This window comes from Ctenopharyngodon idella, chromosome 22 (genome assembly GCF_019924925.1).
Source record: "Ctenopharyngodon idella isolate HZGC_01 chromosome 22, HZGC01, whole genome shotgun sequence".
In the NCBI taxonomy this organism is placed as follows: Eukaryota; Metazoa; Chordata; class Actinopteri; order Cypriniformes; family Xenocyprididae; genus Ctenopharyngodon; species Ctenopharyngodon idella.
In genome coordinates, this window is record NC_067241.1 from 9,038,341 (window position 1) to 9,065,602 (window position 27,262).

Consider the following 27,262-nt stretch of genomic DNA (forward strand, 5'->3'; position numbering starts at 1 on the left):
AAAAATGTGACGCTTTGAGCGGATTCGTAAACACCTCTGATTGGCCATTGTGTTGACGCGCTCATCGGATATGTCTGTGATTGGTGATGATCAACACTTCAAAAACGTTGTAAGTAGTCATCAATGACGCTCATCACTAAGCACTTACACAGATATACATGGGAGCGTTTGAAAGCAGGCTTCTATCGCAGACCAGTCCTCTGATAGACGCCTGCTTTCAACCTCTCCCGCTTTCAAATTCAAACACTTCCGTGTGCTTTCAAATGCTCCCGTGTGTTGATCATTGTAGCCAATCACAGACATATCCGATGAGCGTGTGAACACAATGGCCAATCAGAGGTGTTTACGAATCTGCTCAACAGCGCTCAAAGCGTCACATATTTAAAATTTCAGTACGATTGGTACCGAAGTCAGTACTTTTGACAACTCTAGTTAAGGACAAACTGATTCATTAAAATGAATCACACTTTCCAATGTTACATATAAGAATGAAGACCGTTACGACGAACTGATTCAATAAAATGATTCAAACGGTCAAACACTACATATGACAAAGAAACCTATCCTAAACCACTTTAATCTTGTTGAAATTTGTCTTGGTATTTTTCTTCTCTTTGCTCGTGCATGCTTTTACAGTTATGCAAGAGAAAAGCAGTTGTAGAAGTATTTAAAGCTGCATACCATTATAATGTCCTTCTTCAGAGATGTAGCAGGGAGGACATCACTCTTAAGCACACATCTGAACACACTGAGGGCCCTTCAGATCGATAGAGAGAGCCGTAGAGAGTGCTTTAGTACTTGTACGTTTGAGGGCAATTCTGAACTCATTTACACACATAATGACTCACTTCAGCAAGGACAGGACTTTTCTCCTGTCTGGACACCACTTTCATTAATTCAGTGTGAGGTAATTAATTCTACAGCATACAGTGGGACTGGGAGTGGCCAGAACATCAGTGTGCCATTAGCATGTTCCAGCTATGGAATGACAATATAGCATAATTCATAAGCATAATGTTTGGAAGGAGGTGAATTGTCCCAATCATAGATAATTAAGCATTAAACACTACAGGGATTCTGAGGACAAGTCACACTAGTTGATGTTAAAATTTTAATAATTACTCAAAGCGGTAATGGTAAACAAGTGCAATGTTTCTGACATTAATAAACAGAATATACATGAAATCAATAACTGAGTCAAACTGCTTTGTAGCACAACATGTAAATAAAAATCAAACTGAAATTCCCATAAATGTGCTTGCTGTCTGTATAAACAAGAACTTAAGAGACCGGGAGTGAAGTAACATCTTATTTGAACGTCTGTAGCTCAGTGTATTTTTGTGCTATGTGTCTCAAACTTTAATATTATATTCTCTTAGTTTTCTGCTACAAACACCATGAACTCATCCATAAACTATATAAATGAGTGTAAAGTACAAAGAGTGCTGCTACCACACTACTGGGTTTGAAACATTATAAAACATGGGACATTATTTTAAGTATTACACATTAATATATAATTGTAAGTTTACTTATTCAAAATTATCATTATGCCATACTCTATTTCATTGTAAACATCATAAAATTAAAATTGCTTATAACTTTTGACGAGTATGTGTCGCTGGAAACAATAGATGTGGTGTCAGGGGATGATTGCAATGGCAATTATAGTTCCATGTCAATATGCAAAAAAGCAGTGATTTGAGACAAATTTAGAGAACATCTGATAAATGGCCTTGAAGAAGTCCCTTATATTTATATTTATTTTACATTTTACTACAGAATAAGACTTAAGGAGGATGATGCTCATGTACACTACCGTTCAAAAGTTTGGGGTCAGTAAGATTTTTTTTAAAGAAATTTATATTTTTATTCCATAAGGATGCATTACAGTACACCATGTAACTTTTGGCCCTCTAGCTGTTAAAAAACAAAACTGCATGCATTTTGCCGAGGAACATTGTTTTGGTTGTGCTTTGGCTCTGCGTGACTATAAAGATGAATATGGTTATTTCTCATAACAGAAAAAAAAGAGATATAACCAGTTTAGATAGAAAGGATCTCAAGCTGAAGACATCATTAATAGACACAGTACTTCCTCGAAAATAATCCCAGCACAGCGCTACAACAATCATAATGAAAAGACCCTTCACAATAGATAATGCTTCACAATGAACTCAGTAAGAGAGCTACATATGGCAGTTTATCTGTTCAATACAATACCTTTCTCACCTGTGGAGTAATAAAAACGCCATCTCCACGTCACCTTTACAACATTTTAAATCCCTCAGTTCTCACTATCTCCAAAAAGCCAAGCCAATGTTGATTCTTGTTTTATTACGAGATCTATCACATTCTCTTTTTGCCAGCAGACTTTACGTTTTTCAAAATGAGCGATTCCACGGAAGTACAAGTTTTAGCGTGCTCCATGTCAACCTTTCTCGCTCCCACACTATACATGCGTCAAAGTAGCCAGAGCAATTTTTCTCTATTTACAGATATGACAAGACACGTACGGGTGAATGACATATTTACGCAATTTCCCACGATAACCATCCCAACAGGTCTAAAATATAAACACTTATAATAGGCTTACCAGAGTGAATCAGGGTAAGACAAAAACACGTTTTAGAAGAAAGTTTGATGATGTATAGAGTGGTGCAGGGATGACGTCAAAACCCAGAAAACTAATTCACCACTGGTTGTCATTAATTACTCACCCTAATGTTGTTTCACAGCCATAAGACCTTCATTCATCTTCAGAAAATAAATTAAGATATTTTTTATGAAATCCGAGAGGTGACAGCAACATAATCAACATTTTCAAGGTCCAGAAAGGAACTAAAGACATTGTTAAAACCGTCGGCGTGACTACAGTGGTTCAACCTTAATTTTGAAGCGACGAGAACAAAAATTATTCAAAACAAAAATAATGACTTTATTCAACAGTATCATCTCTTCTGTGTCATTCACATACGTAGTTTACGTCCAGCGCTTCCAGGTTCTACATCAGAACGCCGACTCATTATTGGCCGGCTCCTGTGTCAGAATCACATGCATGCGTCGTGCTGATCACGCGTGCAGCTTTGGCCAATACTGAGCCGGCATTCTGACGTAAACACGGAAACTTTCACTGTGCTTACTGAGTCACCTGCTTAAAGCTGCTGCCCGTAACTTTTTTTGTGTTCAAAATTTACAAAAATTATATAATGAGAATGTACAACATGAATCCATTTTCCAAACCATGTTTTTGTCTTACCCTGAATCACTACAGTACACCTATAATAAGTGTTTATATTCGGACTATTTTAGACCGGTCTGGTCGGCACCGCTGTGGAGTAGCACAGTACCTGCGTGACTCGTCATAGACATAAACAGAGAGAAGTAGCTCCAGCTACAATGTTCTTCAGCAAGATGCATGCAGTTCTGTTTATTAACCGCTAGAGCACCAAAAGATACGGACTGCAGCTTTAAGGATAATGACAGTGAAGAGATTGTTGAATAAAGTCATTATTTTTGTTTTGTTTTTGCGCACAAAAGGTATTCTCGTCGCTTCATAAAATTAAGGTTGAAACACTGCAGTCATGTCGACGGTTTTAACAATGTCTTTAGTACCTTTCTGGACCTTGAAAGTGTTATTGCTGTCTATGGATGAGTCATATACCTCTCGGATTTCATCAAAAATATCATAATTTGTGTTCTGAAGATGAACGAAGGTCTTACGGGTGAAACTACATGAGGGTGAGTAATTAATGACAGAAATTTCATTTTTGGGTGAACTAACCCTTTAAATAGAAAAAAAGTTGTTTTAAACTGTAATAATATTTCACAATATTACTGTTTTCTGTATTCTTAATCAAATAACTGCAGCAATACATCTTTTAAAAACATGAAAAACATGAAACTCAAACTTTTGAAAGTATAGTGTATGACGGTGATTTCATCCTGGCAGCTCACTGCATGTTGCATCACTCCCTGGACTCCCCTACAATATAATATGCTAACATTGCAAGAAAAGATAAACATTAATGAGACTGACATTTAGAGTTATATGCAATCAAGAGCAGTAAATGTTCAAAATAAACCTACGCCACTGGAATAATTTGCAAAGAATTGGAACGTATTTCCAGAGTGAGGGAAAAACTCATCACACCAGGAAATGACTAAGAAATCCAAGTCAATTCCCCACTAAATGTGCACTATGCAAAGAGCAAGAGATAATGAGAATTAAGCAGAGTCATGAAATCAGTGCGTCTGAATTAACACATCAGTTCAGTGTTCTTCCCCCAGGCCATGTGAATATTTGTAATGAGAGTTTAAAAGGCCCACTGTGAGTTGTGTTTTGTATGCCCTGTGAGCAAAATGTTGAGATTAGCACTACCTAAATCACAGAACGCTGTTAGTGTTTCTCTGATGCACAATTATTAGCTTGTTAATAATACATGATGGTATACGGCCAAGATGCATGATCTCTTTTGTGGAATAATTAAACCGGACACTCTCACAAATAAAAACCCGTGCATCCATATCCACAATGCAAATGTTTAGACTCTTATTCATATTATTTTTATTCTTTTAATCCTTTTTATTTGTGCCCACGGCGGGTATAGGACTCATTAGAGCTAAATATCATGGGATTTTAAGACAAAATGCGTGGTAAACAGTGTCATACCCATAAATAATCATTTCAGTTGAGATATGCATTATGTTTTGTTGAGATATGCTTTTATGTTCTGTTATTTTCCATTCAAGTCCACTGGGAAACTGCAGATAAATTTCAATGAGATGCATTTCAACTGAATCCGCGTTCTTTCAATAAGGCTTCTTCAGGAATATGCTGCAAAATTAATTACCATTATTTCATATATATTTAATTACCCTATTATTTCCAAAGAAAACATCTTGAGCTTGAAATTGAGCCCAAAAGGGAGGGAAATTTCATAAATTAGCAAGATAATGAGCAACCCAATCTGGGGCTCGGTACGTGATTAGCGCCACTGTTCTTTATTCAATACCTCACCCACACACTCTCGCGCTCACCTTCATGAAGTTATGAGGCCGTTATTGCAGCCCGAGCTCATTTCTCTCATTATGAGAGGATGAAGGGATTAGACAGAGGTTGTTTGAAGTGTGAATGGTATAAGGAGGAAAAGCAGAGCGAGTGTGTTTGATACTGTTAACATTGGACAATTTGAGCCCGTCGCATTTATACGGCGCGAGTGGGTCGCTTTGATCAGTGTGGCAGTACTGAAAACAGATTGCTCTGTCCATGAAGACAGGTATTCAACAGGGTTCAGTGGCTGTATATTTTTAGAAGAAGAGTAGATAATACTTATGTGCTTGAATGCATCCAGAACAGCATAACCGAGAGCGGCTTAATTTGGTTCTACCGGTTCAAGCTCTCATCTCCTGGTTATTCATGCATGTGGGCAGACAATCTCATCGTGTAATTGTGTTTGTCTGAAACACTTCTTGGTGACATTTACGGCAAAATTACTCAGGCCACAAGGCTGTCTGTCTAGGTCTGTCATGTTGATGCCTAGGCGCCGGTGATTACGCTTGAGCATGAGACAGCTGTGTGAAGAGCAGCCAGGTCCGAATGTTCCACACACACGCCAGCCTCTTCTGGAGATGAGATGAGCTCTGTTGTGAAGACTGGAGGACTGTGGAGAGGAGGAGATTAGAAAGAGGACAGGGAATCGCTCACACACAGATCACACACTGATCAACAAAATAGACGTGACTATTTCCGCTGCACCTATTACAGACAGACGCAATCTCACTAGACAGAGACTTACAAGACCCAAAAGCTTGGTGAATTTCAACACGGTGAGGTCCGTAAGAAATGGTTTAGAGAGTTTGGTGTGTGAAAGGACTTGAATGTTCTGCACAGACCTGAACCACACCGAACACCTTTGAGATGAATTTGAAGCACTTGACCTCACTTGCGATCCTGTTTGAAAGGGAGCCGTGATGTAGTGGAAGGCTTACCTAGAAGAGTGGAAGCTGTTAAAGCAGCTAAGGGAGGATTGAATCCCTATTAACGCTCATGGTTTTGAAATTAAAATGTTCAATAGGCACATAACCGTCATGTGCTTCAAACCTGAGAGGGCACTTGCTTTGGAGCAAGTGGATTTCAAATGTAACTTCAAAAAGAATCCAGCTACTGTAGGTTAAAAAAAAAGAAAAGTGTTTGTCTAAAAATGAATATTGGGTCATCTACCCACTCTCATGTCAGTACAACAAACTCAAATTAATTTCTTTTCCATTAAAGAACAACAAAAGTTGTCAATGTCACTCTTTTCTATACATTGGAAATGTAAGGTGCTCATTAGCTGTCGTGTTCACTTGCAATTTTGTTAAATTTATTCAAATTTAAACTTTCAAAATTTAAAGGGGACATATCATGAAAATATGACTTTTTCCGTGTTTAAGTGCTATAATCGGGTCTACCAACCCAGAAAACGTGAAAACGACAACCCAGTAACTTTGTTTTAGTAAGCCTTTTTCTGCAAGCATGTGAAAAAACGAGCCGCTCAGATTTCACTCCCCTAGTGATGTAGGAAGGGGATCTTATTATAATATTACCGCCCCTTGATCTGCACGTTTCCACCCACGGCGCCATCATTTTGCTTTCGCAAATGAAAATGGTGTACCAGTTCTAAGGCCATGGCAAAAGTTAGAGGGAAGCATGCTAACTGTTCTGTCGTTGGCTGCACAGACGAGTCTCATTAGCTTGGATAGCCTGCAAGTTGACCCTGGAAATCCTGACTGCTAAAAAAGGAGCATTTCTGTTCGAGCGATATTTTGGAAAAAATATTAGACCATTCACAGCATTTGATAGCAATCATAAACGTATGCTGGTGTGTATGGTAAACAGGTACACTATGTATAGTGGGTGTCCATACGGGTTTCGCACAAAAGATTAACATGACGGCACATGATAGTCGATGAGTTGAATCAACTCCACAGCAACTACATAAATGTATCCACTAACCATTCAGAAATGTCCAGATGCATTCTAAAAGTTGTAACTTCTTCCTGAGTCTCTCCATCAGTGTTCGACTCCGGTTTGAACAATGTAAGGCTGAACACCATTACTGACAATCCTCATTTTGGCTGCGTGAGATTCTCCAGCTTTGTTGTTGTTGAGCAACTGAAGCATGAGCTGTTAAAGCTCCACCCTCTTCTGGAAAGGGGGCTGGGAGCAGCAGCTCAATTGTATTTAAAGGGACACACACAAAAATGGCATGTTTTTGCTCACACCCAAATAGGGGCAAATTTGACAAGCTATAATAAATGATCTGGGGGGTATTTTTAGCTGAAGCTTCACAGACATATTCTGGGGACACCAAAGACTTATATTACATCTTGTGAAAAGGGGCAAAATAGGTCAACTTTAAAGTTTTGTAAACCATGCTACTGTTTGAGGTCAGTAAGATTTTTTTTTTTAAAGAAATTAAAGTCAGCATGATATCAAATTTGACAATTCTTTTTTTTTTTTATGGAATATTGTAGTATTTATTATCAATAATTTATCCGTGCACTTCTTTTTTTTTTTTTTTTTTTTTTTTCATGTGCCCTTGTAATCTTTAATCAAAAACATTAACCTCCCCTCCCCCTCAAAACGACTCATCGTCTCTTCCTGTCACATGCTATGGTTCGAGGGCGGAGCTATCTGGAACTGCCAGCAGATTCAGTGACGGAAGGGGTAAATGCTGTTGCTGGGGTAAGCTGATGCTTCACTTTATAGAGATCAATGCATTAACCACCACTGATGCCAGTCATTGGGGTGTACAGTACCCTCAAACACTGAAAGGAACCTGATGGAGGACAGGCTCAGTCAGTCAGGCAGCGTGTCCACTGGAGAAGAGCAAGCGACCAGAGCGTTTTTAGATTCATTCCTACGGAAGTTGAGTTTCAACTTCCATAGGAATTAACCAAAAACACTCGCTCTTCTCCGCTCACTCCGTGCCGACTGTCATGCACCGTCAGTCACTCACTCTCGCTGTTTAGTGCCGTTGACCGTCCTCGTCATCCTCAATAAATAAAGTTCTTACAGTAACATGAGGGTGCTCACAGTGAGTCCGGTGGAGAGAAATCCCCAAACGGACATTCAGATTTGCCTCCATTTTGTTAGCAACGCCCAACTTCCAACGATCCAGTCAATTCCTGAAGGACGAAATCAAGTCCCGCCCTGTCATTTCAAATGCTGTTTCACTCGGATAGACGTCACAGTAGAGATGAAAAGACAATCGCAACTTCCGTTTCATGCCGACTTTAACATTTTTTTAATCAATATTTTTTAATTTAATATATTTTACCGTATTTTTTTAATATCAGCAAGGATGCATTAAATTGATCAAAAGTAAGAGTAAAGATTTCTGTTTTAAATAAAAGCTGTTCTTTCAAACTTTCCCTTCAAGAATCCTAAAAACTACTTTTAATTAAGGTTATATTTAATTAATATTAATTAAAATATGAATTACATTTTTGTTGTAAATATGAAAAAATATAATTTTTATGAATACAAATTAAAATATGAATATGAACTACAAACCTAGACTATAGCCCTCAACTACAGTCAAGGTAGATTACTGTACATAAGGTTTTGTAAAATAAAAATGGATATATTTGTGTTTTTAAATATTTATTTTTATATAAACCATGCAAGCAGCCTGACTTCATCATGTCTAGGCACCCTAACAAAAATAAACAAACAAACAAAAACATCATTGGCATGTGCATATGGTATGCTGTTCATATGTCCACATTATACTTACTTTAGTATAACTTTTTCGCTCTCACTCTATTAACTGCCATCTCTCTCAGATGTGTTTCTTACACTTAAGTTTGGTATAAAATCATTAATGTAAAATCACTATTGAATCTAGTGCACAAACAGAGCACCCACAATTTTTTTTTTTTCTTTTGGACAACCTGCTTCTCTTAAGGTCCTTTAGGAGAGTCAGAATATGATTTCATGCCCCAGATCAGTTCCACTGTCTGAAGCTTCAGCCCCCTCTGAATGTGACAGCCCGCTGACGGCCTTTGAGGAAACGCATACTGATGTGGATAGATTCTCTCTCTCTCTCTCTTCCCCATCCCTATCCTTTCTTCCCTTCTCCTTCTCCTCCCTCTCTCTTCTTCAGTCCCTTTACCCCCTTTCATGCCATTCTTATTCATCTAAAAACAACACCAGCTCTCTCCTTTTGTAGTTGCACGCATTTTAATAAAACATTGGCGGTTTTATACAGGCCTCCCTTGGCAGGCTGTTTTTCACTCTGCGCTTGGATAGTGGTGCTCGGAGGCATGTGTAGTTTTATAAACCACCAGCTTTCATTTGTCTTCTGTGACTCATGCTTTCAGTCCCGCTATTGATATTTGCTTCACCCATGTGTAAAATACACGTGTTGTAAAAACCTTATTGTAAAAAAAAAACCTACCCGCCATTTGAAAGGGCATTGTTTTGGAAAAATGAATCTATGACAGAGATAATAAATGGAACGTGTGCCCATTCACAGTTTTTGCATAATTTTAGCAGTGATATATAACCATGCCCATCAGCCACTGGAATGAGTAAAAAAATAAACTGTATATGCACACGTGAGTTGCTTACGGAGATATGGCAAAAATGCATTAGCTGCTAGGCAGTGCAAATATTTTATTTTTTAGTGGTCGGGGTCAGTTGCTGTGCCTCGCCGCTGAACTACACTCAGGGCAGAGGTGAAGAGATGCCTGAGCAGAATACATCTCGCATTTGTTTACTGGAGAACAAATATTTGTTCAGAGCACCTTTCAATGCGATCCTTTTTTTTTATTCGTATTTTGTTTAAAACGTAGTATACTGTGCATTTAAAGGGGTGTGCGCTGGGGCGTCTCTTTCCGTTTGCCCTTCATGTGAAATCTCTCATTGTGAATCAGCTTCATCTCAAAGCTCTGAACAGCATGACTCCATCAGACTGACATCATGCCAGCAGCAGCAGCAGAGAGATTGAACATTTAAAAGTTTTTTTGTTTTGTTTTGTTTTTTCCAGCTAGCTAGTACTAGCATTTTAGGGAAGTGTATATGGTTCTAGGGAAGTGTGTATTTTTTTTGACATGAGAGTCTGTGAAAAGTATTTATTTCCCATAAACTTTCCCACATTTACGTGATGGAGCAGTGTTGTGTTAAATGGAGGGAAGCTTGTTTTCACCTCAAACTATTAAAAAAAAGAAAAAGTTAATTACAACCATGTATCTCACAATTGTGGCTTTATTTATTTTTACAGAGTTAGATCATTTTTTTGTTTTTGAAATAAGTCTCGTGCTCACAAACGCTGCATTTATTTGATAAAAAAATACAGTAATATTATGAAATATTATTACCATTAAAATAACTGTTTTCTATTGGAATATATTTTTAAATATTTTTTTTTCTTTTTTAAATAAAATTTTCAGCTTAATCGCTCAGTGTCTCATGATCCTTCAGAAATCATTTTAATATGCTGATTTGCTGCTCAATAAATATTTCTTATTATTCTCAATGTTGAAAATGTTAATATTTTTGTGGAAACAATTTTTGTGGAAACCATCAGCATTCTTTGATAAATATAAAGTTCAAAAGAACCCCATTTATTTAAATAGAAATCTTTTGTTACATTATAAATGTTACTTTATTGTTACTTTTGATCAATTTAATGCATCTTCTGCCCTGAATAAAACTTATTATTTAGGTATATACGGGCTTCCATAGTATTACAAAACTTTTGGCTCTCAACACAAACACAGAGATCACTATAAAAGCGGTTCCACAAATGGGTCACAAATCTGTTCTGGGGTGCGTTTCCCGAAAGCATCATTAAAGTAAAGTGAAAAAAGAGAGAGATGTTTGAAAACAGTTTATGAAAAATACTTATTTGCATATTCCTCAATGATCTTAAGGATTTTTCTTTTTAAAGTCATCTATCCAACCCATTACCCACAGAGTAGTAACATTAAGCATGTGACTTCTTCCATATAGTTATTTTCTGTCATTACTTTTTTAATTATTCAGCCTGTTCCCCTAAAACAGGGGCTGGTTGCATAAACTAGTCGTTCTAGTTAGTCATCACATTTTCTTCTTTAAGACCAAAGGTTTAGTTCACTTCTGAATGAAAATTTCCTGATAATGTACTCACCCCCATATCATCCAAGATGTTCATGTCCTTCTTTCTTCAGTCAAAAAGAAATTAAGTTTTTTGAGGAAAACATTCCAAGATTTTTCTCCATATAGTGGACTTTAGCAGCTACCAACAGTTTGAAGGTCCAAATTGCAGTTTCAATGCTGCTTCAAAGAGCTCTACATGATCCCAGACAAGGAATAAGTGTCTTATCTAGCGAAACAATCGGTCATTTTCTAAAAAAAATAAAAATGTATATACTTTTTAACCACAAATGCTCGTCTTGCACTAGCTCTGCGATCCGCTCGCATTACATAATCACGTTACAAAGGTCATGCATGACGTAGACGGAAGTACCGATCCAGTGTCTACAAAGCGAACGTGCAAAGATTAAGCAAAAAGCCCTTTACAAAAGGTAAAAGGTAAAGGTAAAACAACGATTTTGAAGTTGGAGCAGAAAATCAGATGGATTTTTTCGCCCAGTCGTGGTACTTCTGCCTACGTCACGCGTGACCTTTCAACATAATGCGTGGCACATCGCATCGCAGTGCAAGAGAAGCATTTGTGGTTAAAGTATATACATTTTTATTTTTTTAGAAAATGACCGATCATTTTGCTAGATAAGACCCTTATTCCTCAGCTGGGATCGTGTGAGAGCCCTTTGAAGCTGCACTGAAACTGCAATTTGGACCTTCAAACTGGTGAACCCCACTGAAGTCCACTATATGGAGAAGAATCCTGGAATGTTTTCTTCAAAAACCTTAATTTCTTTTCAACTGAAGAAAGAAGGACATGAACATCTTGGATGACATGGGGGTGAGTAAATTATCAGGAAATTTTCATTCAGAAGTGAACTAATCCTTTAATAACTGTTTTACATAAAAATGTAGATCGGTCTAATTTGATACCAAAAAGTAAGACTAATTGCCCCTTTACTAATCACAATTTGGTCATACTAGTACACAGTCTTAACATAATGGCTATGTTTATGCAACTGGCCCAGCAAACAACTATTTAAATCAAGCCAGCAAACAAGAATGTTCTAAAGCCCAAAACCAGAAGGTTTCTTTAAGGTGACCTTGGCAAAATACTGGTTTTAGCCCTACACTCTGACAGTGCTGTCAACAGTGGTTGATGAGAGAGCAGACTCATGACATGCACAGAAATCACAACCACCACCGCTATTACACACTGGCCAGAGGTGTTTATTCCTTTGGGTGTTACATCACAGAAAGCTGTCACTCTTCTGGGAAAAGCTGAAATTGGTGAGTGCCGTTCACTGATGAATTGCTTTATCCTCGCAACCCTCAAAACAAATTTGTCACCGACTGGAAAAAAACCCCTGTTTCTTACAACCAAGCTGCTTCCACCGGGGCAAAGAATGAACTCTGAGGCAACGAACACAGGTTATCTATTCCAGTGCACATGAAACGCATCCTTAGCAGTGTATTTTTACTGCTACGGAAAAACATCTGCCTATATAGCAGAACCAGTGAAGGAAAACATATACTGCAAAAAATCTTTTAATCAGTATCTACACTACTGTTCAAAAGTTTGATTTTTTTTTTAAATTTCAAAGTCTACAGTAAAAACAGTAATGTTGTGAAATATTACCATTTAAAATAACTGTTTTCTATTTGAATGTTTTAAAATGTAATTTATTCCTGTGATCAAAGCTGAATTTTCAGCATCATTTCTCCAGTCTTCAGTGTCTTCAGAAATCATTATAATATGATTATTTGATGCTTAAGAAACTTTTATTATTATTTTCAATGTTGAAAACAGTTGTGCTGCTTAATATTTTTGTGGAAACAGTGATACAGAATCACTTTTTATCAATTTAATGCATCCTTGCTCAATAAAAGTATCAATTTCTTTAAAACAAATAAAAACATCTTACCCTGAAATTAATTTTTTTTGTTGGTGTTAAAAAATTTTGCTTCTCAAATGTATCTTGATTTAAACGTAATCCAACGTGACCTCATGACTGTTCGTGTGTATTTTTACGTAAAGTGTGGTTCTACCACACATACATTCACTTATGTTTTCATATACACTGAAACGTACAATACTGACGTGTTGACAGCACTAAAACGTAAATTATTTACATATAAACAACTTTTAGACATCTAAATGTGTACAAATCCTTATTTATCAACATTAAAAACGTGGCATTAATATAGATATTCATATCAATGTTTTCAGTCGCATTTATTAAAGCTGCAGTCCTTAACTTTTTTTTGGTTAAAAATTATCCAAAATCAGTTATTGAGCAAGTAACCAGCCAGTGTTCAAAACTAAATGTGACACGTGCGAAAACAAGAATAAAAATATCGGCAGGGCTTTTGAAAGGTGTATTATTTCAATTATTATTGAAAGTATAACAATAATAATAATTTGCACGGTTTGACGTGATTAGATTTAATCACCATTAGATTTATTGTAGAACTCTTTTTTTTTTCAGTTGGTCAGAACAAAAGTGACAGACATGTTACTTGTTCAGATGACATTTTCCAGTGAAAATTATTTTGGTTGTACTTCCATGACGTAGTATCTGTAATTCTGAAGTACAGTATCCACTGGTGCGGTGACTGACAGCCACACATACTCCTCAAAACATTAGATTCATCTGCACTGAGGAGCCATGGCGATGCACAACCCACGTAAAGATGATAATTCCGCAAATAACTGCAATTGCAGGTTTCAAACAGAGATGGTGACAAAGAGGCAAAACTTAGTTTCAAACTCAGTTTACTCATCTACTTTATATGAAATAACATTTCGCTCTGTGTTGTGACTTCTGTTGTTAATATTAAACAAGACAACACTTTAAACCCTTAAAGGGTTAGTTCACCCCAAAATGAAAATTCTGTCATTAATTACTCACCCTCATGTTGTTCCAAACACATAAGACTTTAGTTTATCTTCGGAACGCAAATGAAGATCTTTTTGATAAAATCTGAGATATGTCTGTCCATCCAAAGACTGCCTTTGCAACTTGACACTTCAAAAATTTCATAAAGAGATCGTACAACTAATCCATATGAATCGAGCGGATTAGTCCAAATTTTCTGACGAGACTTGATCGTTTTTTATGATGAACAGATTTAATTTAGGCTTTTACTCACATATAAACCTTGATCAGCGAACATAAAAAGATGCTCAACCGAATGTGAATGACGCTCGAGAACAAACCAATGAGAATGAACCGTTTGAGCTTTACGTTTCTTTAGCTGTATAATAATGTTCATGTTTAAAAGTTGTCAATACATCCATATTGTACGTTTTAGCATCTATCCAAATGTACAAAAATATACATTTTGCACCTGAAAATGTTACAATGAGACCAGGCTGGTTAATCAGTATTTTTGTAAAATGATTTTTGCAGCAACAATAAACAGATTTAACTGCAAAGCCCTTGTTTCATTAAGTTATTTGAGAATTATCTTTGTACAAAAATGTCATTCTACTGATGCTGTTGACTGAGCGGCTCCAGGACATTACACACTTCGGTTTTAAGTCACTCCGTTGACTTTTGTTGTAGGATTTGTGCCTTCCTGTAGGAAGATGAATCATCTCCCACGTCCCAGAGCTCCTTGCTGCACCACCAGGATTTGCTTTCGATTTAGTTCTCTATCCATTTTCCTTTAGCTTTTTATGAGTTTTCCGGTCCGTGCCGCAAAGAATCGTGCCTCAAGCGTGATGCTGCTTCACAGTAGGGATGCTGTGCTCGTGATGTGCTGTGTTTAGTTTGTTCCAATATAGCACTTTGTATTAGGGCTTGAAAGTTGGAATCTGGTCTAACTACAGAATCCTCTTCCAGTCTCTCCCACACGCCTTTGGGCAAAACTCCTGCTGAGATGTGATGTGTGTGTTTTTTTTTTTCTCTCTCAACAAAGTCGTTTTGGTTGCCACCCATCTGTACCAGGCAGATTTCTGAACTGTTCTTGCTATTGTTGTCTCGCATGTATGTCTCACAGAGGACTGTAACTCTGTTAGTGTTGCTGTGTTAGTGTTTCTCTTAATGACCTCTGCTTCTGTTGCTCCTCTCACCCAGACGCTTGGTTTTGGAGAACAGCCAGTTCTGGACAGATTTGTAGTTGTTCCTCATGTCCAAACCATTTTAATGATGCCTGTCTCTCTGCTCAGAGGAACATTCAATTCTTTGGATTGCCTTTCGCTGGATGGTATTTTTTAAGAACCTCGCCTCATAATTACTTTTAGTGTTTCTTTGGAAATACAATATACCCATACAGCTTCAAACACATTAAAAAGGATTGCTGTCAAGTCATTGTGTATCTTGGCAAAGGGTAATTAACTCTTATAAAAGTCAAAGGGGTGTATACTAAATTATTTTCTTTTTCATTTATTTTAAAATTGCTTAATTAATATAATAGCTATTTTTCCCATTATAGTGCAGTGGTTCTAACTAGTTTTGCTTCAAGAGTTTCCATTGGATATCAATTAGCAACCCAACAGAGAGCCAAAATTGTTTTCTCATAAACCAAAGTGTTGTTAAAATCAGGTAATTGAAAATTAGTCGGTACTGTACAAAACAGCCCCATCCATATTTCAACCCATTTTTAATGTAGTCTGCATCCATGGGCATCAGAAGGAAAAAATGTTTTTACTGCAGTAGATGCCATTTCCTGTATTCTGGTGCTTTTTAATTAAACAATTGCTTTTATAGTCTAAAACGGTTACCACATACCTGGCAAGTTTTCCCAAAAATGAACAGCAACAGAAGTCTACTAACTTGTTTTGAACTAGCCTAGCAAAAACATCAGATAACTGTTAGCATTATAACAACATAGTGTAAGTGTAACTGTAATTCAATGGTGCACCAAAAACTACATGATGCCTATAGAACAATGATTATAGATATAGAAATATGGTTCACTCCTATTAGTTATGAATGGGAGAAAATGCAACGTGCAATATGGCGGAATACATCCCGCCTTCTAAGTAAAAGAGCCAATCGCTGATTGATAAAGTCATTGCGTCACCTCAGCTGCCATTTGAGGGTGCGTTCACTCTTGTCATGTTTGGTTCGATTAAAACGAACCCTGGTGCGATTGCTCTGTTAGTGCACCGAGACCGCTGAAAAGATGGGTCTCGGTCCGCTTCCAAACTAACTCTGGTGCGGTTCGAATGATATATGAACGCAACACGGACCAAAGACATGTAATCGAACCAAAAACAGGAAGATGATACCCTAAAAATGACAGAATCCTCACGCATATCGGGTTTTCGTCATAGTCGGGAGTTTGCCCATGACGTTTGTGTGTGTGACGGATGGATTCCCGCCGCTGTTTTGACTCCTTTATACATTTTATAAGCTCTTCACGGGTTCCCGGCTGGCCAAAATACCATCATATGCAGGCTACACACACACAACAAGCGCATTTATCTCAGCACACAGCATTGTTTTGGATGTTCGGTAAGTTCCATCTCAGAATTGGCAATACGTCAGAAAATCCGACCAATCAGGTTGTGAACGTATCTCTATGCCTTTAGGTTCGGTATCTTTTGGTTCGGTAATAAAACTGACAATCTGAACGCTAATCGGACCAGGACTAAATGTTTTCTTTTATTCTTTGGTCCGGACCAAACGAACCGAACTACAAGTGTGAACGCACCCTGAGGCTCCGGTTCCCATAGAAACCTGAGACTCGTGCTTAGGACTGCACAGAAAAAATCTGTCTTGGCGAATATTCACGCAAACATTATCTGCTGTGAACGTTTGGTTAACTGTTGGGGAAGAACATGTGATGTTTTTCATTATATTATATTATATTATATTATATTATATTATATTATATATATTTCCTATAGATAAGGGTTTTGACTTGGTTTGTGCCAAATTTGGTGGTATTACCAGGGATTTTAAGGTGTGGTTGCTAGATGATTTTGTCTTCGATCCTTCAGAAAACTTTAACTCGATTTTTCTCAAAATTGACTTTGCTGACTTCAAACAGGTGTAGCTCAGTCATTTTTTTGTCGAATTCCAACAAATCATACAACATTTTGAGGGTTTTTTTTAATAGAGAATAATAGAGGATGAAAATAACAATAACTGATTTTTTAAAATTCGCTCATTGCGACTCATTTTGCGAGCACGGGTCACATTTATTAGGGCATTCCACAAGTGGAATGGATGTGACTGAGGGTGCTCTGAAAAGTGAACAGACATATGCGCTGAATTAGAGATGGCACTATCATTGGTTTAAAAAAGTGGGTGGGTCTTGTCCCACCGACATACAATGTTTCCGATGCCCATGTCTGCATCATATTTTCTTTTACCTAGATTATAAATTACACACTTCACCTGTAAATTTGTCATGGACTACTAATAGGAATGGATCTGCTATCAGTGTGCAGCTTTTCTGTGTCCTTACCCAGACTGGCTCCTCTTTTCGTCAACCCATTTCCCTTCTTGCTGTTTTGCAGTGCATGTGACTGAAATATTTCCTGTCCAGGCTCATATGTTCATAGGCAGAGGCCCATTGTGCTTGCTCATCTGTCGCTGTTTGTTTGTCCTCTGAAAGCGTGTTTGTTTGCTGTTGAGAGGTTGTGATATAACCTGCCTGTCAGGGAAAACTCTCACGCAGATGGCTGCGGATGAATGGAACAATTGAGGCCGAATGCACACACTACGCCTTCTCCAGACAGACAAACACGCCACGCACACACACTCCAGCTGGCTAATTAGACAGCAGAAGAGTCAAAGTTATAGCCCGTGTGTAATACGCTGTCTATTTTTCTCTCTCCGCACCCCGGCTGCTACATGAAAATGAGCCTATATTGGTCCCTAATGGCCTGGTCCCATATCCATTAAACTGAATAAGTGCCTGAAATAGCCCTTGTAGTAAGCAGTATGATGCAGGATTCCCTACCACAGCAGCTATGAGTGCATCCGCTAGATCAATCAGTGGTGTGGCCCACACTCCCTCAGGGTGACCTTATGCTATGTCTTTTAAAAATATGAAACTCAGCACCATTCAATGATACTCTGTAGGTTTTCTAAGTTTGCTTAGTCATTAACATTTCATGGAATTATACGCAAGACTTCTAAATTGAATTTTCGGGATGTTTTTGAGCCGTTCCTGCAGAGGTTAGTGAACATTACGGCAGCAAAGTGCTAGACTGGCTTCTTCTGTTCAAATGGATACTGGATCTAATTTCAGATATAAATTTGATGAAAGGAACTAGAAAAGAGATCCAGAAATGCTAAAAATGGTATAAGGTTTAAAAAAGAAATTGGACAATGGTAAGTGTTAGAGTCTGGTTGGCGGTATATAGTGGGGTCCAAAAGTCTGAGCCTATGGGAATCTAATTAAAATTTGACATTAAACCATTTTAGGACAAATCAACATTATAAAAGTTTGCACGATTAATCAAAATAAAACTGAAATCACGATTAGACTGTGATTTCATTAAATAAATACTGTATATGCACTGCGTGTTTCAGAGTGAAGCATGGCACTGTGTTCTTTTACATGCGAATCATGATCTGGTGTTTTCAATGTCTCAGAGTGGCTCAGTTCATAGTAAATGCTGAGTTTGGGTCACTTATCTTCCCAAAATTGTAATGTGAAGTGCTTAGTCTTAGATGTTTGAAAATGAATTTTAAAAAGCCATAAATATTAGTGTTGTAATTTAGCTGTTGTACTGTAAAATAAAATTATTATATTATTGTTCATAAATACTTGATTTATTTTACAGTGAAATATGTATATTATTTGATGTTGCTAGTTAAAAATATTTAATATTTTATTTAATGTTTTTATTTAGTTATTAATAATATGATTATTTTATTGATATATTGATAATCTCAGCCCTACAAACAAGCACAGCAACCATTTTTTTTTTAATCACAATTTTTTATCAAAAATTGCTATTTGATTATTTCCCCAAATAGCGCAGCCATATGTTATGACAAAAAATGAAAAAGATTAAGATTATGCACTACTTTTAGGTCCCTAATCGAATAAGTAAGCATGTGACTCTTTGTACAGACGGTCATTGAATTTAAAGGGTTAGTTCACCCAAAAATCAAGTGTTAGCATCAGTTCTGGCAGGTCACGTCAGTCAAGCTCGCATCAGCTGACTCCCAGGTGACTCACGTCTACCTATAGGAATACGACGCCTATCAATGAAATTTCTGTCATCATGTCGTTCCAAACCTGTAAGACCTTCTTTCATCTTCGGAACACAAAATAAGGTATTTTATAGTTAGACATAGCTCTGCATTCATGGCATCAACTGCTTAGGAAAATGACATAAAAAATATCTTAATTTGTGTTTCGAAGATGAACGAAGGTCTTGTGGGTTTGGAACGACATGAGGGTGAGTACTTAAAGGGTTAGTTCACCCAAAAATGAAAATTCTGTCATTTATTACTCACCCTTATGCCGTTCCACACCCATAAGACCTTCGTTAATCTTCGGAACACAAATTAAGATATTTTAGTTGAAATCCGATGGCTCCGTGAGGCCTTCATAGGGAGCAATGACATTTCCTCTGTCAAGATCCATAAAGGTACTAAAAACATATTTAAATCAGTTCATGTGAGTACAGTGGTTCAATATTAATATTATAAAGCGACGAGAATTTTTATTGGTGCGCCAAAAAAACAAAAATAACGACTTATTTAGTGATGGCCGATTTCAAAACACTGCTTCAGGAAGCATCGGAGTATTATGAATCAGTGTATCGAATCATGATTCAGATCGCGTGTCAAACTGCCAACGGCTGAAATCACGTGACTTTGGCGCTCCGAACAGCAGATTCGATACACTGATTCATTATGCTCTGATGCTTCCTGAAGCAGTGTTTTGAAATCGGCCATCACTAAATAAGTCTTTTTTTTTTTTTTTTTTTGGCGCTCCAAAAATATTCTCGTCGCTTTATAATATTAATATTGAGCCACTGTAGTCACATGAACCAATTTAAATATGTTTTTAGTACCTTTATGGATCTTGAGAGAGGAAATGTCATTGCTCCCTATGAAGGCCTCACGGAGCCATCGGATTTCAACTAAAATATCTTAATTTGTGTTCCGAAGATTAACGAAGATGCTCTTTGGAGTTTGGACCTTCTCAAATCATCCCAGAGAACATGATCACCAGACCTGTGGAGTTCATGAAGCTCCAGTTCTGCTGTCATCAAAGCAAAAGATGAGCAATCCAAGTACAAAATGTAATTTTTTCAATTCAACTTTCCACTTAATTTGTAATGAAGAAATTGTAGAAAAAATGGAGAAAAAAAAAGCATTTTCACTAGTGGTCTCAGACCCCAGTGTACAGTATATGTACACACACAGACAGACACACACACACACACACTGACATAAGGTCCAGTTAATGAAAGCTGCTTGACAGTGCTTTACCACAGCTTTAAAAATCCTCTGACCCTCTGTTTGATATGTTGAGCAGGAAAGAGCCGCACGGAGGCCTATACGAGATAACGTTAAGCCCCTGAGGTTTAGCAATCAATTTCTAGCGAGTCGCACGAAGTGACAGAATACAAAAAGCAATCACGTCCCTGCATGGATCTGAGCTGTCCACTGTCACCTGCTTAAATATTCAGAAGCGCTCTAAAATATTCTGATGTGCTGTTAAAACAGTCGACAGGCAACGCTCTGTTCCTGTCTTTCTTTCTGTGTCTTTCCCCTCCTGTTTTGACTAACTTCAATCGAGAGGTAATGAGAGCCTAAGAAGCTGGAGACCGAGAAGCTATTTACATTTTTATTGATTTTTGAAAGTGCATTTAACATTTTTTTTTCTCTCCCCTTTCCCCCACTCTTTTCAAATCCCCAAATGAGAGTCCCACTGCTCTGTTTACGCTCATTGAGGAGTCAAGATATTTTAGTCAGGAGCTCCTGCATTTTCTCCCTCTCTTGATAGATCAAAGCGGGAACTGGGTCTGTCTTGTGTAATTAAGTCTAGGCATTAAAGAAAACAAACCCCTGTGAATTCTGACTGAAGCACCACTGGGGAATGGAGTACTTTTCATAATTAAAGAAGCACAAACAAGGCCTACTCAACAATCCACAACAGTTCTCAGTGTAGCATTATTGTTTCCTGATTTCCACAATGCTGTTTGCCTGTTTAACTCCTTGAAGTCAAACCTTGTAGTTATGGCCATGAACTGAACTTGTGAGCAGGTGCACATATCTTATGCCATTTTTGACCCCTTAGAATACTAGACTGGAAAACCACTTTTTTTTTTAAGTGAAGATGGTTAATTTTCAAATTCTCATTTTGTATACAATTACACAGTGCGCTATGAAAGACCGTGTGAAGACGTACAGTGGGGTAGCCATAACATTATTGCTACACAAAAATATTAAAACACTAAAACAATTAAACATCATTTTATTTATTTATAACCATAAATTATCATTCTAACAAGGAAATTCATTAGGTGCCATCCTCCTGCTGAATATACAGTCCCTGGCGACTAGCTTGCTAGTGCTAAAGTTTAAACCCACAACCCACATGACTTCCTTTCTTCTATTAAACACCAATTTAGAAACTTCCAATAATGTTCACTGTTTTCCATGCAATAACGGGGAAGTTGAGCTTTTAAGCTTCAAAAAGAACGCAAGGCACCATAAAAGTGGTCTATAAGAATCTTGTGCTATATTTCATGTCATCTGACGTCATACGAAAGGTTTGTGTGAGGAACAGACTGAAATGCAACTTTTATTTTCTGCTCCCGGATCTTTGGGAGTGAATTGAACTCTGGAACCGAATCAATGAATGAATCATTTAGACTGGCTTGTGAACTGGCTCAACCGATTCAATGAAAAGATCTGACTCAGAAGTACGATTCATTCACGAATCAGACAACACTACTTGCTTGTCTCGTGAGTGTACTAAGGCAGATTTCAAACATTCAGTGAGTAGCAACTTAAAGGGTTAGTTCACCCAAAAATGAAAATAATGTCATTTATTACTCACCCTCATGCGGTTCCACACCCGTAAGACCTTCGTTAATCTTCGGAACACAAATTGAGATATTTTTGTTGAAATCTGATGGCTCAGTGACTTATATAGTGATAGCTGATTTCAAAACACTGCTTCATGAAGCTTCGGAGCGTTATGAATCAGCGTGTCGAATCATGATTCGGATCGCATGTCAAACCTCCAAACTGCTGAAATCACATGACTTTGGCGCTCCGAACCGCTGATTCGACACGCTGATTCATAACGCTCCGAAGCTTCCTGAAGCAGTGTTTTGAAATCGGCCATCGTTATTTTGTTTTGGCGCACCAAAAATATTCTCGTCGCTTTATAATATTAATATTGAACCACTGTACCTACATGAACTGATTTAAATATGTTTTAGTACATTAATGGATCTTGAGAGAGGAAATGTCATTGTCACATTTTCTTTTTCCATGAATGAACGAAAGCCAAATGGCTTTGGAACAAAATGAGAGCTAATTTAATAATAATTACAGAATTTTCCATTTTAGATGAACTATACCTAGGGCTACCTTGATATTTGGCCTCTGTGGGTGTTGTTACTGATATAAACAGTACTTGAACTGATGTGGTCTTGTCAGAAAAGTCACCTAGTCCACACAAATTTGTTTCTGAGTCATCATGTGCTATTGTTCAGCAGTGTATTTACTGAATATTTTTTGTTAAAATAACAAAATCTATTCAGGTAACCTTGAATTCACAGAGCACTGGAGGATGATGCTCAGTATTCAGAGAAGAATATGTCTAATCTGCTCATGAACTGAAGATTTAACTGGGATATCTATCTCTAAAGGCTGGATTTGTTTGGTATGATCTCACTGTGACCAAAGGAACTTACAGGCCATCATCCTTAAAGAACTTTGGTTCATTCCAGATCACTCATTGTTAAAGTACTCTTATACAAGCATCAGCCACCGAGACCCGTTCTCTTTATCTAACCTACAGAGCTTTTTCTCTTCTCTCAGAATCAGCAAAGCTTTATTGATATGATTGTTGAGTGTACTGCTTAAAAATAGACAGAAAATAAACAAAGAAAGAAATATAGGAAATGAAAGAGAGAGTAAAAGAAAGGTACAATTAATAAATAAAAAGAACTAAGACTACAAGGTTATTTATGAAAGAAAGAAAGAAAAAGAAATTATGGTATGTGAATAAATAATATAGATAAAAAGCAGAAAAAAGTCAACAGAGTTCCAAAAATAAGCAAAAAATGTAATAAGGCTCACATGGGTTATATGTCGAGCATGCAGGCTCTTTTTTTTTCCTGCTTTTTATTTTTTTATTTTTTTATTTTTTTTTGAGCACCCATCTTTTAGCATATTTTTGCCGGTGATGTGCATGCTTTTGTCCTGATTTTGCTTAATAAATAAATATAGGAAATAAAAGGAAAAATTAAAAAGGGACAAGGAACAATAATAAAAAGGGAACATGAAAGGGAAAAATAAGCTGAAAAGAAAATGACAATGAAAAAAATAACAAATAAAGAGTTAATACTGGAAAATTTAAATTTAAATAAAAAATAAAATTTACATCTAAAATATGGTATATACCTGTACAAACTGTCTCATCTCTCATATATATCTCACTCCCTCTTTCTTTTCTCCTCCGCTTCTAAAGCGCCTCATCCTCCCTAAGGAGTGTCTGCGGTGTCTACATTGAAATACATGATGAATTATGTGGCAATATAATGGGACCATGAAAGATGACATGCATGAGATAATGATTGTAAATGTAGATCCACGTGGCGAGTCAGGAGTTTTTATTTGTTTACTAATGGCTTTGTCTTTTGACAGAAGGAGGGACATGCGAGGTGATTGCGGCCCACAGGTGCTGTAACAAAAACAAGATAGAAGAGAGATCTCAGACGGTGAAGTGCTCCTGTTTACCAGGAAAAGTAGCAGGAACCACCAGGAATAAACCCTCCTGTGTTGACGGTAGGTGAAGAGACATGGCATATGTCAGCTTAAGTCTTAAGTGCGTGTAGCTTCCTTCGTGTTATGTTAAATGACATGTACCATATTCTCGAATGTTTTGAACCATCTCAGTGCAGCTGTGCAGTGGTTGAACAGCTGTGCTTTAACACACTCTGTGCAGCTGTGTAAAGCTGCAAGGTTCTCCAAAAGACTGTGCAGCTTTTTTTAAGGTGTGGTATGTTTGAAGAAACTCTGTTCAGGGTCGCTCTTGCAGTGTCCCTGCCCTAGAAAAGCTCAGATCCTCAGGGCTTTTCATTATTAATGCTCTGTCCTTATGACAAACGAGCTGCTGTAAACTAACACTTCTGGGAGAACATCTCACTCGCAACGCACCACGAGATAATCAAAGAACATTAACTTTGACTGCATCTCGCGGAGGAGCATCCAACCTTTTCCCCAAGTAAAGCTCATTAGGATGTTCTTTTCTTAAAGATGACGTCTGTCTTTTTTGGATGTTAAAACACTTAAATGCCCAGCTTAAAGGGATAGTTCACAAAAATAACAATTCTGTTATCATTTACTCATCGTTGTGTCGATGAGTAACATGCTTGTACCGGGTTGGAACCCCTTTTGCCTTCAGAACTGCCTTAATTCTTTGTGGCATAGATTCAACAAGGCATTCCTCAGAGATTTTGATCCATATTGTCATGATAGCATCACACAGTTGCTGCAGATTTGTCGGCTGCACATCCATGATGTGAATCTCCCATCCCGCCACATCCTAAAGGGCCTCTATTGGATTGAGATCTGGAGACTGTGAAGGTCATTTGAGTAACCAGTTTTAAGAAACCAGTTTGAGATGATTTGAGCTTTGTGAAATGGCGTGCTATCCTGCTGGACGTAGACATCAGAAGATGGAGAAGAAAGAGATGGACATGATCAGCAACAAAACTCACTGTAAAATGTAATAAGTTGACTTTACTTAGAAAAAGTGAGGAAACCGATTGCCTTAAAATTTCAAGTAAAGTAGTGTATTAATTTTAAGTTGTCATAACTTAATTCAGTTGAGTAAGGAAAACTTGTTGGTCAAGTTCTGTTAACTCAAAATCATTAGTTGGGTTAACTTATTACTAGTGTTCACATTACTGGGAAAATCTTAGGAAACCGATTGCCTTAAAGTTTTCAAGTAAGCTAAACTTAATTGTATCAAGTTGATCTTACTTAAACCATTTAAGTTTTGTCAACTTAATCCTATCTGTGATCTGAGGAAGTGTATTCCCAGAGTGCATTGCGGCATAAATAAAGTAATTGCTTTGTTTTACTGTTTGTGGCTTTATTTTACAATTTTATTTGCAGTCTTGTGTCAGTATTACCCCAACAATGACAGCAAATAAATTGTAATGTTCTTATTAATTAAAAAAAAAAACTTAACTGTTACCATTGTTGTGTTTTGCATGCTGAATGTTGATGTCTGTGTGTTACTCGAGCAAGGTTGATTGCAAGGCACTGGCTCAACAAGAGAGGAATCAACCCCCTTAAAAGTTTGATGTTTCACAACAGTATGGTGTTTATGATATATATGTTAGTGATATAATCTAATAAACAAAAATTCTATATGAAGCCTAGATTAGTTATTGGTTTAGTGCCAAATAATATCACTTTTTAAAAGCGATCTATTTAACGTGTCTCTTATTTTGAAACCACAAATAACTTTAATTTCCTATTTGGAAATCAATTGGAATTGACTGGAAGAGAGATATACTAATATAAATGAAGTTCCAACTGCACAACCAAAGGAAACGCTAATCACTAAAATGGTGAGAAAAAATTTTAGAAAATCAGAATGAATTTATGGTCAACTTACGTGACGTTCTCCCAAAAGTTTTAGTTGAATTGATAATTTAACATTCAAGATCACTTTGAGAAAATGAGTGAATGCAACTAAAGAAAGATAACTGCAGAAGTGGAGGAAATAAGTGAAAAGTCTATTAAGAATTGCCCCGCCTTAAAAACCTTTTGCCCCGCCTGATTTTTTTTTTTTTTTTTTGCTTGACGAAATTGTCCTCAAACCAGTCAAGTAATTTTAACTTGGGTTTTCTGAGTAACAAAGCATAGCATGCAAACAGTACAGATTACTAAATTGTTTTAAGTAAGTTCAACAAACTCTTGGACATTAAGTAAAGTTTACTAAAAAGGGTTAGTTAGAACAACTGTTAGATGTAAACAGTACAGATTACTAAATTGTTTTAAGTTGGTTCAACAAATTCTTGGACATTAAGTACATTTTACTAAAAAAGGTTAGTTAGAACAACAGTTAGGTTTTACAGTGTAGGATGTGGTGTTAAACAATGCTCAATTGGTACTAAGGGGCCCAAAGTGTGCCAAGAAAATATTCCCCACACCTCTTCACCACCAGCAGCAGCCTGAACCATTGATACAATGCAGGATCGATGCAGCATCTGGAGCGATCAAACACACAACTGTAAAAGTCAATCTTCACAACATGCAGACTCCATAATGTCTGCTAATTCGCTACAATGCTTTTATGTCTTTTAAGCCAAATTCTGAACCTATCATTTGAATGTCGCAGCAGAAATTGAGACTCATCAGACCAGGCAACATTTTTCGAACTTTCTATTGTCCAACTTTGTTAAACCCATGCGAATTGTAGCCTCAGTTTCCTGTTCTCAGCTGACAGGAGTGGCACCCTGTGGTCTTCTGCTGCTTCAAGGTTTGATGTGTTGTTGTGTTCAGAGATGCTCTTCTGCAGACCTCGGTTGTAACAAATGGTTATTTGAGTTACTGTTGCCTTTCTATCAGCTCGAACAATTCTGGTCATTCTCCTCTGACCTCTGGCATCATCAAGGAATTTTCCCCCCACAAAACTGCAGATCACTGGATATTTTCACTTTTTCTGACCATTCTCTGTAAACCCTAGAGATGGTTGTGCGAGAAAATCCAAGTAGATCAGCAGTTTCTGAAATATTAAGACCAGCCCATCTGGTACCGACAACCATGCCACATTCAAAGTCACTTAAATCACCTTTCTTCTCCATTCTGATGCTCAATTTGAACTTTAGCAGATTGTCTAAATGCATTGAGTTGCTGCCATGTGATTGGCTGATTAGATATTTGCGTTAACTAGCAGTTGAACAGGTGTACCTAATAAAGTGGCTGGTAAATGTATATTTACAACATATTTAGCCTAATCTTT

The 27,262-nt window shown here is 37.3% G+C and overlaps 1 protein-coding gene across 3 annotated transcripts in view; it reads left to right on the forward strand.

Moving 5' to 3' along the window:
* The window catches only part of tafa1a (TAFA chemokine like family member 1a), a 56,916-nt gene that overhangs the window by 21,096 nt on the left and 8,558 nt on the right, over nucleotides 1–27,262 (forward strand). For 2 of the 3 annotated variants that reach the window (XM_051881131.1, XM_051881133.1), the window contains exon 3: nucleotides 23,929–24,069. In XM_051881131.1, coding sequence (XP_051737091.1) covers nucleotides 23,929–24,069 — 141 coding nt within the window. The remainder of the gene's footprint in view (nucleotides 1–23,928; nucleotides 24,070–27,262) is intronic. The other variant, XM_051881132.1, reaches the window with a different exon arrangement.